Here is a 14,837-nt window from a genome sequence, read left to right as displayed (position 1 = left end):
AATATTTACCTATTTACTATGGGGAACTATCTTAAGAGTTTTACACTAACATATGTGGTGCCAGGAATCAAACTCTGTACTGCAAATATTCAAGCTCAGACTGTTGCACTAATATACTTCTCCAGTATATGTACTGGGCTACAAACTTGGGATCTTTTGCTTGAGAGTTCAATACTATCTACTATGCTTACTTCTGTATCACGGGTTAGGTATTTTCTCTTTAATTTTGTTATCACTCAGAATTAAATTTTTGGGCTGGGAAAGATATCAGAATTGCATGCCTCAGGCCCCAGAGATCCCAGGTTTAATCTCTTGATGATACCATAAGCCAGAACTGAGTAGTGCTCTGGGCAAAATAATAATAATGATAATAATTGTTTAAAATTTTTGACTTATTTTGAATACAGACAGAGAAGTTAAGAGGGAAGAGGGAGGGATACCAAAAACACTGCTTCACCACTTGGAAGTTCTCTATCCCTTGCAGTGGGGGCTGGGTGCTTAAACCCTGTAACAACAGACCTTTTTTACCTAGATGTCTCTCTATTCCTTAGTGTCATATTTGACCAAGCTCAATCAAAACAAATTGGGCACAAGAAAGAAAAATATTGAGGAAGCAGCATCATGAACATTCTGTACATTCAAATTAGGAAAACTGGTATTTAATTTCCGTTGACACTCTGTAAAATGACCATGTAGTGAAAATGTTATAAATGTTAAGAGCACAATGTTAAACTTTCTTCTAAAAGCCAATTCTAAGAAAAAAATGTTCTAGTGGTAAAGACCAAGTAGAAACATATATTAGGAAGCACTTATGTAGGAATAAACTTCAATGTTTAAAAGGTTTAAACTCACCTGAAGGGTTTTGTAAAAACTGACTTCCATACCAGGAACCAGCTGTTTAAGTTTGTTCATCAAATTAAGAGTTTTCAAAATTACATCAGCAGCCAGTGTGCTTAAAAAATAATTCATATTTAAGTTAGATAACTAAAAATTGTTTAGAGCTTAGTTCTATTTTAGTTCTAAATAAAAAGTCTTCTCTTAAAAGTTCAAGCCAAAGAAATCACATGTATTCCAAAACCAAAGTTAATAAGCTGGTAGCAGCAGTTTAAGTTTTAGTATTTTATTTTCTGTTCTTAAAATAGCATTGTGCTTCAAATGTCTATGTTACTTCAATTAAGTAGCACAGACAACATGACCCACTAAATTTTTAAATGCTGTTCATTTGTAATATTATCAATAAGAGGTAATCTGAATGCAAACAATATCACTTCTACATGGTTTACTTTGACGGTGTCACAGATAACAGGCCTGCAATGTCAACCCTTCAGCTCTAGTACTCTGACACCAAGTTCCAGATGCTACCATGATGCTAACCTTCCCAGGCAGAGGACCTCACCAATGTGTCCTGGAACCCTACCTCTCCAGAGCCCCACCCCACTAGGGAAAGATAGAAACAGACTGGGAGTATGGATTGACCTGCCAATGCCCATGTTAGGCAGAGAAGCAATTACAGAAGCCAGACCTTCCACCTTCTGTAGCCCATAATGATCCTGGTTTATACTGTCAAGAGAGATAAAGAATAGGAAAGCTTTCAGTAGAAGGGATGTGATCTGGAATCCTGGTGGTGGAAAATGTATAGAATTTTACCCCTCTTATGCTATAGCTCTGTCGATATTTTCTATTTACAAATAATTTTGATTAAAAAAAAGGTAATCCGAGCCAATTTAGAGTATGTAGTATTTAATGAAAGAATTATACTTGATCTAGTCTTTGTGTTTGAAAAGGAGTATAAAGCAAGACAAGGAGATATGTAGTATATGCTTCTTGCCATGTACATGGTCCTAGGTTCTAGACCCTACACTGCATAAGAACTCCAATGAGGAAACTGGAGGGGAATTCCACAGATGATGGAGCAATATTGTAGTCTTTCTTTTTCTCTCTCTCCTTCCTCTTTCTCTCAAAAAAAAAAAAAAAAATACTCCATACTCCCAGAGGGATAAAGGCTAGGGAAGCTTCCAATGGAGGGGATGAAATATGGAATTCTGTAGTGGGAATTGTGTGGAATTGTACCCCTCTTATCCTACAATCTTGTTGGTCATTATTAAATTACTAATTAAAAAAAGATTGAAAATATCTGTAACTAAACTAGGCATGTAAATTTTTAAAAAATGAATACTCATATTAAACAGTCTGGTACATTTCTTTGCAAAAATCTACTAGCTTAAAAATATTTTATTTTTATGGGATAGAGTGTTTTATCCCTAAGAAATAAAACAAGTATTTTATTTATTTTTATCTTTTTAAATTATATTTACTTGTTTATTAGATAGAGAAAGCCAGAAATCTAGAGGGAAGGGAATGACATAGGGAGATAGACAGAGATACCTGCAGCACTGCTTTACCACTTGCAAAGCATTCCCCCTGCAGGCGGGGTATTTATCTCTTTAGATTAGCAACTAGAGCACTGCTCTGCTCTCCTATATGGCAGTGGTAAGCCATAGGGCATAAAAGTCCTATGGTCCAACATGCTGAGTTCTCTCCCTGGCTTCATGTTTTGCCACATATTAAGTTGGCCTTACCATGTGGATTTCATATACTCACCACAATTCAGAATCTGCTACCTTTGTTCCAAATCCCAGATCAATTTTGCCATAGGTAAATTGTTGTTCTATCAGAGTGGTACATTTGCTAGTAGTCAAAATTTTTGCAATATGCATTTTTAGAGTATCATCTCCACACAGGGGTAGCTTTTGTTAAGGAACGCAACAAAATTCTCAAAGAAAAAAAGAAATCTTACTTAGACTGCACTTTACAGCATTTAAGATGATTTCATCACTATGATTAAGAAGCTAGTGCTCACTGTTACATGACTGGTAGTTTCAAGAGAAAAGACTTTATACAAAACGTCTAATTCAAAAGCAATAAAGAGATTCTGGAAGCACAGTTTTTGTTAGCAGGCATCCCGATGGTTTCATAAATATTTGTTGAACTAAGGAGAGCTATCTTAATCAACTTACTATCTCTCATTTAAAAATGGACAAGCTTGGAACCATTCAATGTCAAAAGTTCCAAATACAGTACAGACATCTTTAAGGTCAAGCAAAATAACTATGTGTCTGTGCCTACAACAGCAATTTTTGGTTGGGTAACTCAAACAATTTCAAACACTTTTTCCTCCAGTGGTGTCACATTACTCCAATTAAATTAGAATAGGTGAAAGTAAGATCTAATTGTCAATAGTTTTGACATGTTCTTCATGTGATTCTACAGAGTAAGGATAAAGAACTACTCTTATAAAAGAAAAATTACAAAGCAGCCACTCAAAGAGAGCATTAAACAGATGTGGAGTTTTCTTTAGGGTAGGACAAAAAACAACTAAAATTCTTATTGCAGTGAGGTATAAGGAAAGCTAACCAGATAAACATCAGGGTTCTGAATGAGATAAATTTCTTGCTGATAATTAAAAAATTAATGAAATATTGGGAATTGTACTTCTTAGTAATTTAGAATCAGTTGATCCACAGGGTAAGTAACATGGGCCTTCTGCTGCAGGCACTGAGCTCCGTACCACACCCCTACCACCACTATATAAATGAAGCTGGCTCAGAGGTATAAAATTAAGATACTATGCAGAACAATGAACCTTTTTAAGCTACTAAGCAGAATGATGAAAAACTTTTTAAAACACAGACCATAGGCTGAGTCTTTCAAATGTTGTCTCTCTCAAAAGCTTTGACCAGAGAAAACAGAAGCAACTGGTGGTACAGCTACATACAAATGTCAAAGGACATATATTATTGTGATGTTGTGTATAATACAGCAAATCCTAAGGGATTTTTCAAAGGTAACCCAACTGTCAAATATGATTATAGCAATAACTATCTATTGCCTTCTTAAACCATAAGACAGAAGGAACCTCCCACTTCCTCTATAGAGCCTATATTCCCCCCAGTCCTGGAACCTCTAGGGTGGGCTCACTTTTCTACATGCTTCTCTCAATTCATACCAAATGATAGTGCATCCACTGATCCCAACCTAATCAACGCAATGATTACCACCTCGGAGCATGCTTCACTTCAGACTGTGTCCAGAGATGTCAGGCGTGGATTGTCAACCCTTCAGACTCATTACTTGGGGGAGACCTCTCCTTTCATAGGATTCTCTAATTTCATTTCAGGTGGTTCACTTCCTAATAAAGTCCCAAAACCTAGATATAGACCAAGTCTCATGAGACAGAGCATATGCACATGTATATCTATAAATTAGGGCAAAATATATACCTGAAAGCAAAAGTACACAACAGTCTGCAGTAAGTATAAAATTCGTAATGAAATAGTGTCTTAGACTTAGATACTCTCCTCACCTACTTCCTATTACACTTCCCTCCAAAGCTAACCTTATCAAAGCAAGGACTGCAAAAGCTGAATAAGGGCAAGAGACTGGCATACTTTAACGATGACTCTTCAGTCACTATCAGGCCACCCCAGCAGCTGGGGCCCTAGTTGAGGAGTCCTGAGATTCCCAAACAGACATGATGGGCCTAGACCTCAAATAAATCCTTCTCCCCAATGTTACCAGTCATCTCTATCAGGAACAACACAACAGACCCCTCTGTGGGCCCCATAGGACCCTGCCCTCAATTTGGATCAACAACAGTAAAGAATATTCCATCCTCCCTTCAGAGGATGGACAACATACTCTATACTCCACTTGAGGAAGGTGGGTGCTGAAATCGGGTCAGCTTGGAACGTTCCTACTCATGACCACAGAATGTGAGCTCAGATCTACAGGGATGCAGAGGTCATATAGGCTGTTAAGCTGAATATGGGCCCCAGATCACATCAAATCAATGGAGTTTATAGTCAACAATATTTATATCCCTTTCCCATATTTGGGAGCTATTCTCTTCCCTGATCCAGCTTTCTGGTCCTTTTTCCAGCCATGATACCATTTCCCCAGACAATAACTTGGATCCACCTGCATATCAGATTTCAGGCTCAGGGGAAAAACAATCAAACAAAAAACTAGTATAGTCACAAGACCTTTGGAATATAACTAAAATAGGCCTGGAAGCTATCTACAAAATGAAGACTCCCCCCAACTCTTCATCTGCACTATTCCAGCCTTTAGGTTCATGATTAATCAACAATTTGTTCGGCTTTATATGTTAGCTCTTTTCAGCCACTACGTTCCAGATGCTAGCATGATGCCAACCTGACTTCCCTGGACAGATAACCCCACCTATGTGTCCTGGAGCTCTGATTCCCCAGAGCCCTGCCCACTAGGGAAAGAGACAAGACAGGCTGGGAGTATGGAGCGACCTGTCAACACCCATGTTTAGTGGGGAAGCAATTACAGAAGACCTTTCACCTCCTGCATCCTTTAATGACTCTACGTCCATACTCCCAGAGGGATAAAGAATAGGAAAGCCATCTGGGGAGGGGATGAGATGTGGAGTTCTGGTGGTGGTGTGTGGAGTTGTACCCCTTTTATCCTGTGGTTTTGTCAATGTTTCCTTTTTATAAATAAAATAAAATATAAGCAATAACATTAATTATACTAAAACTCAACATTTTGTTTTTAATTAGATTGCTGAGAGAGCAGCTGTTTTTATGAACAAGTACTTATTAAAATATTTAGTTTTGTTTAAATGAGAAGCTAAAAAAGGAAGAAAAATAATCTTACCATCATTTCTTTGTTGTTGTTAATTTTTTGTTCATTGCTTGGGCTGACTTTCAGATAAAAAGGGTAAGACACCTTAGTCCTAAGCTCTTCCATTGCAGAAGGAGCCAGATTAAAATATGGGCCAATGGAGACTCTAAATTTCATCTACTATAGTCTTATGATTAGATTTCTGATTATTAAACAATTTGTTCTGCTTTAAATCTTAATACTTTTTCAGACACCAAATTGCAGATGCTACCATGACACCAACCTGAATTCCCTGGACAGATGACCTCCCCAATATACCCTGGAACCCTCCTCTTCAGAGCCCTGCCCTGTTAGGGAAAGAAATAGGTTGGAGTATGGATCAACCTGCCAAGGCCCATGTCCAGTGGAGAAGTAATTACAGAAGCCAGACCTTCCACTTTCTGTACTCCATAATGATTCTGGGTCCATGCTCCCAGAGGGATAAAGAATAGGAAAGCTTCCAATGAAATGGATGGGATATGGAACTCTGGTGGTAGGAACTAGCCCCTCTTATCCTAAGGTCTTCTCAATCATTACATCAATAAAAATAAATAAAAAATAAATAAAAAGGGCCAAGTACTTAATAAAGATGCACTCTCCAAAGTGAACCTTCATGCCTGATCTCTACCACTATGTTTCTAGTCTCTTATACCCCCCTAATAAACTGTACCACAGAGTAATTATATATATCTTTCAAATTGTGTTAGAAATGTCCATAATCAACTATTTAAGGCCTATTTCTGAAAAAAGTTCTTTAGCTTCAAAGTTTAGCACAGAAAAATGCTAGGAAATTGTGCAGATGCAGTCACATCTGCCATGTTGTCCCCTCAGGCTACTGCTAGTTCTCCTGGGAGTGCCTGTTTCGCCATGTTGTGCCCTCATGGCATCGTCTAGTTCCCCACGATATTTGGAGTGCTTTGGTCACTCCTCCCCCTTCCCATTCTCACAAGAGTTATTATCCTCTCCTGGAGTGCTATGGTTACTCCTCCCCCTTCCCATTCTCGCGAAAGCTGCTCCTATAAAAGCCCTTCTTCTTCCACACCTCGCTCTCTTGCCAGCGCTCCACGCAAATGGCCACCTCAGACGCAGGAAAGGTTACTGCGTGAGGCGGCCATTTTTGCTACTTCCACGTGGCCCAACCTGCTTCTCTAGCACCCAACTCTGAGGTGCCAGTGCAAATAAAGATTTGTGTTCCCTCTTTGCTACGGACCTCCTCTCTCTTCTCCGCGGCACACAACAACAGAAAAATAAGGGGGGACAGGGCAATGTCTTGATACCTATTTTAGCACTTCACTGAGAATTAGTTTTATAGTTTAATTGCAGTTCAATAATTCTGAAAAAAAATAAAAGCATGAGAAATGACATTGGAAAAAGACAAAAATATTATAAATGCAATACTAGAGAAAACAAGGGATTATTTAGTCTCCAAGATTGTAACCGTAAAGGATATTTAGCAAAACTTCAATTGACTTGATCATTCTTTCACATTTTTTTCTTAGTAAGGCCTCATCTAGATTTTGTTCTGTGAACTGAAGTTGATCAAGTATTGTAGGCAGTAGAAGGGTCACAAATCGGTCAGCTAAAGAACAGTTGGCTGTATCTATGACATCCTGAAAAGTTAGACATAATAAATTATTAAAAGAAAGGATACTGAATACAGAGTTATCAGTGAGCTGCATGTCTACTATTTTTATAATTATTTCAAAAGTTCATTGACCTGTGTATATACATATGTATACTTATTAATGTAATACCTATAATTATTTTATTTAAAGGGACAATTATATGAGCTTATCAGTGAACAAAAAGGAAACATTAGCATTTGTGGCTTTTCCAGAATAGAGAAATCAAATAGTTGAATATTAGTGACTGAAAAGTTTTCCTCAAGTATATGAACTGGAAATTGTTCATTTTCATTAAGCATCACAAAAATGGAAATGTCAATTTGTCCCTCTATTACCTCAAATATTTCCTTGAATAATTTCAGTGCTAAAATAGAACAATTTTCTGGTCCATCCAAAGGTTGGCTTGACCAACGAAGTAGAGCCACAGTAGGTTCAAAACATTTAGAATGGGTTCCCAGAATGGTGTTGCCAGATGGAGACTGTTCAAATATCATCTGAGTGAGCACGTGGCGCAGTTGTGTCACTGAACAGAAGGCAAGAAGTAATTCTAAGACCTGTGCGATACAAAGTCTTCATTTAATATTGATTTTATTGAACTTAAAGGTACAAAGCAATCAAATGAAGCAGAATGACAAATTTTTAAACAATTACTCCAAAACAAATACTGAATTCACCTTTCAATTTTTCTTTGTTTTGGTTTTCAAAATGTGAGATTAGATTTCAGAAGGTTGTAAAGAAATTTAATAATGGGTATTTCTGTTATGTAGGACTATGAACATCAAAGAGGGTAAGACAATTTCAGCTAATATTTTAAACCTTATAAAAACCAAAGCATGTTTTGTTTTTAAGATAGGGAAAATAACTATAAATATATATGTATATATATACATGCAAATCATACAAACACACACAATCACTAAGCTTAAAACCTAAAAGGTGGGTGCCAGGCCATGGCACACTAGGTAGAGCTCACATATTACCATGTACAAGGACCTGTGTTCAAGCCCCTAGTCCCCATCTGTCACAAGCAGTGAAGCAGTGCTACATAAGTCTTTCTCCCTGTCCTCCCTTTACCTCTCAATTTGTCTCCACTAAAAAGCAAAAACGGACATTGGAATATGGATTCACTGTGTAGTCAACAAGCCCCAGTGATAATCTTGGTGGAAATAAAAGAAACTTCAAATGAGTATTTCTACACTATGTACACTGTCAGCATTCTGCCCTTTTGCTTTTATGTTCTATTTCTTACTTGTTTCGTTTATTTACTAAGATCAATTGAAGGAAGGATCAAGAATACCGGTAACTTTTGGCAAATGGTGGTACAGAATTGAACCTTTGGTCTGAGACATAGAAATTAGTACTCTACAGGCTGAGCTACATACCCAGTTTGCTTCCCTATTTTACCTCATTTTATTGCTACTATGTGTCATTCTGCATGAACATGCTTATTAACTAAACTAAATTCTACTTCCTAAGTAACCGTAAAAAGAGGGATAGTGACACAGTTCAACAGCTGAAGCCCTAACTTGCATGACTAAAGCATCAAAAGTCACAGGTTCAATCTTGGCAGTGTTCTGGTCTTCTCTTCCCCTCATTATAATTACAGAAATATACTATTGAAAAGTTTCTGTGAACTTAAAACCTGGCAGTGTTTGATTTTTTAGAAATCGTTTTATTTTTATAGAGATAAAACAGAAAGTGAGACACAGACACAAATGCAGCACTGCTCCATTGTTTGTGAAATTTTCCTCCTTCAGGTGAGGCTGGAGGCTTATACCCAGGCCTTTGTACACGTTAAATGCACCGTTTGTCTGCCTGAAAGAGCAGCAGTTGACTTTAAGGGAACTCAAGGGAGACAGCTGGTGATATACAGAGTAGAGTGTACACGTTAGCATGCACAAAGACCTAGGTTCAAGCCCCTCATACCCATCTGTATTAGGTAGTGTCCCAATCGAAACAGTGCTGCAGGTCTCTTTCTCTTGCCCTTATTATCTCCTCTTCTCCTTTCAATTTCTGTTCAAAGAAAAAAGGAAAAAAGAGAGAGAAAGCAAGCAAGCCCACCTCCAGGAGTGGTGATTCACTGTGCAGGCATTGAGCCCCAGCAATATCTTTGGTGGCAATGAAATAAACAACTTAGCCTATTTACACTACTTAACAAACTACCTCTTATAAATTTGTATTGTAGAAAATGAGCTAAAACCAGAATAGCTCCATGATAAAATCATGTCGTGACTAGCAGTGTAGTCATGCATTTAATTTCTCTTTCAGTATTAAGCTTTTTTTCTCTTAGAAAAACATGGATTTTTTTTGGAGTTCAATTTTAATAGCAGTGAAATTTAATACAATTTTATGATTATTTCAATATCTGATTTCTGTACTAAAAACCCCTTCTCATTCTCAGTTCTAAGTCTGTGTATTTGGCAGGCTAGATTAGCCAAATACTCCTTGTGTCTGGAAAAACCAACTTTTCTCCAATAACCTCTCTTTTCCTTCTTGACAAGATAGTGCCTACACAGTATTTCTACCTCAGCTTGAATATGTTTCCTAGAGAAATCACTTTGTACTGGCATGTTCGTGAGGTGGAATTCACTGTATCGTAACTATATAGATTACTTTATTATAAATAATTACTAAGAAAACAGAAGCAAGACAGAAGAAAATATATACAAACATGTGACTTGGAAATGACTTAAGTGGATTTTCTGAGAACCTGGTCACACATATACATGTATCATTAAATATAACATATAGATTAAAGACAATTACATACTTCATGTGAGAGACAAAGGAAGAAAAGATAAGGTCACTATTTCACTTCAGCAGGGTCAGGATTTGAATCCAAGCATGTCCTCTGCTTAGCTCTTTCTTTTGTTGATGCTGGGGAATGAATCTGGAACTCTGCCTCAGGCATGAAAGTCTGTTGTACAAATCATGGTACTATCTCTCTAGTCTAGAAATTTATTTCTTAATTTGGTGGTGTTAAATGATTTTTACTTAACGATAATTTGAGTCATACAATTATTGTTATACAGAGCATTTTGAATGCTATGTTGCATGATAAAGTAAATTTTAAAGCTAAAAAAATTAGCGTAGTACCTAAAAAAAAAAAAACAGGTATAATTTACACTTGATTCCAAAGTAAAGGTACCAATCTGACTTCTAGCTTCAGTCCTAAAGGTAAGTAATGTTGCCAGCTATATGTTAAACACATGGATGTCAATATTTTTCCATGTATACTTTTAATCACAACATAATATAGAGAAGGAAATGAATCATTCACTAGTGAAAAGGGAACACATTTGTTTATTTAGTAAATATCAACAGAACAAAAGAATTCTACCGAAACTCCAAAGTCTCTTTTTGTCCACTGCCCCATCAGAGTGATGATGCTGTAGCTACCATATCAGAGCAAGAACATACATTATTTTAGTTCACTTGTGATCCATGGGAACATCATTTTATTAATAGGTCTTCTTTTTTTTAAGATTTCATTTATTTATGAGAAAGATAGGAGAGAGAAAGAACCAGACATCCCTCTGGCAACATGTGCTGTCAGGACTGCACTTGGGACCTTACACTTGAGAGTTCAATATTTTATCACTGCGCCACCTCCCAGACCACTAATAGGTAATTTTTAATGAGATGATTTTAATGTTCTTCTCTGGAAATATGACATATTAATTTTCAATTGTGGTATCATCATTTGATTCCTGAAATAAACTGCATTTAGTAATAATGAGGCAGGATTTGCTAATATTTTTTGCATAGGATTTTTGAATCTATGTTCAAGAGAGGAGACCCTTGTAATTTTTACTTCTTATAGAACTGTTGTCCAGTTACATTTGCCTTATTATAATTAAACACATTTCTGAATTATTATATTAAAAAGGATATACAACTAGTGATACCCTAAAAGACGCTTTTTGCTTTCATGGTACCTTAATTTTATTAAAAAGTAAATATACATCAACAGTGTAAAATCTACAATATGAATAATGGTTGAATTTTCCAATATAATGAAAAAATTGACACAAAAATTGTGTAACAAATTATTTTATTTATATAAAGTTCAAAATAGGAGAGATAATATAGTCAAGATAATGCTTACCCTTAGTAAGTGGAAGTTAGACAGGAAGGTAGTGACTGAGCATAAGGGGAGTTCTAGAACATTAGTAATATGTTTCCTGACCTTCATGAGTAGTTGAGTTTAGTTTATAAAATTTCAGAGTTGTATAGATTTGTCTATACCTTTTACCTCTCATAAAAAAAAAAAGGCAATAAAGTCAAGTATTTACATACCTTTGAAGAAGAATCCGGATCCTTTCCATTAAGAAGACCTAATACTTGATTAAGACATGAAGAAAAGTGTTCATACCTGGGTTAAAAATAAATAAATATAGTTCATTAAGAAATCAATATATAGGACCAAGGAGATAGCATAAGTTATGCAAACAACTTTCATGACTGAGATTCTGAGGTCCTAGGTTCAGTGTCCAGCACTATCACAAACCAGAGCTGAACAGTGTTCTGATTAAAAAAAAAAAAAAAGTAAAAGTAACACACCATAAAGGTCTATACTCAAGATAAACTTAAATTTATGTATATTTATTTACAGCTTCTAATATATATATATATATATACATATATATATATATATATATATATATATATCTGTACAGTTTACAATTACAATTATTTTACTTTACACTTTTCTACTGTTATGAAGCTAGGGAAAATGTTTTAAGATTGAACTGAATGAGATTTAGTGCACAGAGTAAAAGAATATATTTATGACAGGAAGAGGCTAACACTGAGAATCGGCATATACACAGGGAAATTTAGGAACACATATTTTAAGGGTGTTTCAATCACAAGGAGGCCATTTGTTAGTGTGTGAAAGAAAAAGTTTCTTCTGTGTTAAAAGTAGCAAAAAGAAAATAGTATATATTTTAAAGAGCCATTCGCTGTAGGAATGAGGAAAAAAAAAGTTGAATAAGTGTAAAAACTATTATTCCTATAAAATTAAGATAATGGGTATATGTAGTATAGAAATTAATAAAAAGCGACTTTTCTTAAATGTTCATTAGGAATCAAAATGCTAAATTAGACTTTGGAAGAGAGTCAGAAATGTTTGGCTGACAGTATACCAAATAAGCAAAGAGGTTAATGAAATTAAATATACATTTTTCTTTTCTGCCACCAGTTACTGCTGGGGCTTGATACCAACACAGTACTCCATCATTGCTGGTCACCTTTCCTGACTATAGGTGGGGACCAGGGGCCTAAACCTATGTCCATGCATACTGCACGTGCGCATGCGTGTTTTAACTTCAAGATGTTATTTTCTTTGAACGTGAAGGAGTTGAGTCTTTGAGTTTTTTGCTATTGCCAATATCTTTTCTTGCCCAAATTACTGAGCATATTAGTGACTTTAAATGTCTACTCACTTTCCTTATAATGATGCAACAGAAGCATACACTGAAGCAACACTATTTCTATATAAAAAGGAAATATCCTTGTAAAAAGTCAGAATTTTCAAGATTTAGAAGTGATTTTGAACCAGGTTAATCAAGATGTAAACATCTTGAAATCTGAAAAAATCCTATCAACTAAAAGGCCTAAACACTAACACATAATTCTTTTTAAACTTTTACATTATCTGGCCAAGAAAGCAAAAAGAATGAGAGAAAAGAACATAAAAACAGCACAATTAAAAAAAAAAAAGCATAATTTAGTTCACTGTGAATCAGTAAAATTCAGTTTTATAAAAATCTGTAATAATTTCACCTTGTATAAAACTCATTCTGGTTTAAAAAAAAATTTTTTTTAAATGTTAAATTATTAAAATTTGCCAGAGTCATACCTGGTAAGATAATCAGCAACTTTAGGATTCTGGAGAAGATCCATCAGCAGATCAACTGCATACTTCCTAGTTAGTGTGCCATCACCATTTACGAGAATGTTAAATATTAGCTGAAAAGTTTGATGAATGTTTCGAGCATGAAACAGCTTAAAAGCAAGTCAGAAAATATATTATTACACACAAAGAATTTAAGCTGACACATAAGCAACAAAAGAATCAGTGACTTAAAACATCAAGATGCTGACATTTAGAATTATCTTTACACAATAATAAAAAAATAAGACTCTTACCTTTTCTCCAACCTCTTCATTTAATGTCAAACTTGATAATATTGAAAGTGCAAACACAACCACAGTTAAGCTAGTATGGGCCAAGAAGCTTATAAGTGTTCGGTAAAAAGATTTCACATTATTCTGAGGGAAGAGAAAAAATTAAAAATTACAATAAAATTTTTTATTTTTCTACACCAAAACTATTTTGTAAAGAACAGGTAAACTTTTACTAAACATCAGTATCTACTTAAATTATTCAAGTAATTGGCTCTTTCACACATTGCTTACAACTATGTAATAGAGTGAAAATGAGTGAACCCTAAGACAGCAGGAACCTCACATTTCCACTATAAAGCCTATATTTCCCCCAGTTCTGGAACCTTAGGATAGGGCCCACTCTCCCGCATGCCTCTCCCAATTCATATCAAATAATATTGCATCTGCTGATCGCAACCTAATCAACGCAACCTCAACATGCTCAGCTCAGACTGTGTCCAGAGACTACACGTGTGGAATGACAACCCTTCAGCTTCATTACTTGGGTGAGACCTTTCCTTTCATAGTATTCTCTATTTCCATCCCAAGTGGTTCACTTTCTAACAAAATCCCAAAACCTAGATATAGACCAGGTTCTGTGAGAGAGAGCTATGTTCACACATATCCATAAACTAGTGCAAAATATATACCTAAAGCAGAAGTACACTAGAGTTTGCAGTGAGTACCCCCCTAACACTTCCTCTCCACTATTCCAAGCTTTGGGTCCATGATTGCTCAACAATTTGTTTGGCTTTGTATGCTAACTCTCTTTTCAGCCACCAGGTTCCAGATGCCATCAGGATGCCAGCCAGGCTTCCCTGGACTGAAGACCCCACCAATGTGTTCTAGAGTTCTGCTTCCCCAGAGACCCACCCTACTAGGGAAAGAGAGAGGCAGACTGGGAGTATGGACTGACCAGTCAACATCCATGTTCAGTGGGAAAGTAATTACAGAAGCCAGACCTTCCACCTTCTGCAACCCACAATGACTGTGGGTCCATGCTCCCAGAAGGATAGAGAATGGGAAAGCTATCAGGGGAGGGGATGAGATATGGAGATTGGTGGTGGGAATTGTGTGGAGTTGTACCCCTCCTATCCTATGGTTTTGTTAATGTATCCTTTCTTAAATAAAAATAAATTAAAAAAAAAGAAAATGAATGAGGTTTTTAGAATGGAATTATGAACTGTTTATTCCTTTTCTTTTTTAAAAATTTATTTGGATAGAGACAGAGAAACTGAGAAAGGAGTGGGGAGATAGAGAGGGAAAGAGGCAGTGGCAGCTGCAGCACTTGTAAAGCTTTCCCCCTGCAGGTGGGGGTGAGGGACTTGAACCTGAGTCCTTGTTTATTGT

General features: G+C 36.1%; 1 protein-coding gene across 2 annotated transcripts in view; it reads right to left on the bottom strand.

Annotated features, from left to right (window-relative positions):
- The window catches only part of CIP2A (cellular inhibitor of PP2A), a 40,790-nt gene that overhangs the window by 14,618 nt on the left and 11,335 nt on the right, over nt 1-14,837 (bottom strand). For both annotated transcript variants that reach the window (XM_007522172.2, XM_060198413.1), the window contains 7 exons: nt 13,470-13,592; nt 13,180-13,325; nt 11,616-11,691; nt 7,652-7,870; nt 7,142-7,301; nt 2,602-2,743; nt 853-952 (listed from right to left, as the gene is read on the bottom strand). In XM_007522172.2, the coding sequence (XP_007522234.1) occupies nt 853-952; nt 2,602-2,743; nt 7,142-7,301; nt 7,652-7,870; nt 11,616-11,691; nt 13,180-13,325; nt 13,470-13,592 (966 nt within the window). The remainder of the gene's footprint in view (nt 1-852; nt 953-2,601; nt 2,744-7,141; nt 7,302-7,651; nt 7,871-11,615; nt 11,692-13,179; nt 13,326-13,469; nt 13,593-14,837) is intronic.

Source organism: Erinaceus europaeus, chromosome 9 (genome assembly GCF_950295315.1).
Source record: "Erinaceus europaeus chromosome 9, mEriEur2.1, whole genome shotgun sequence".
Lineage (NCBI taxonomy): Eukaryota > Metazoa > Chordata > Mammalia > Eulipotyphla > Erinaceidae > Erinaceus > Erinaceus europaeus.
The sequence above is the reverse complement of the archived record's forward strand: the minus strand, read 5'-3'. Positions and strand labels throughout refer to the sequence as shown.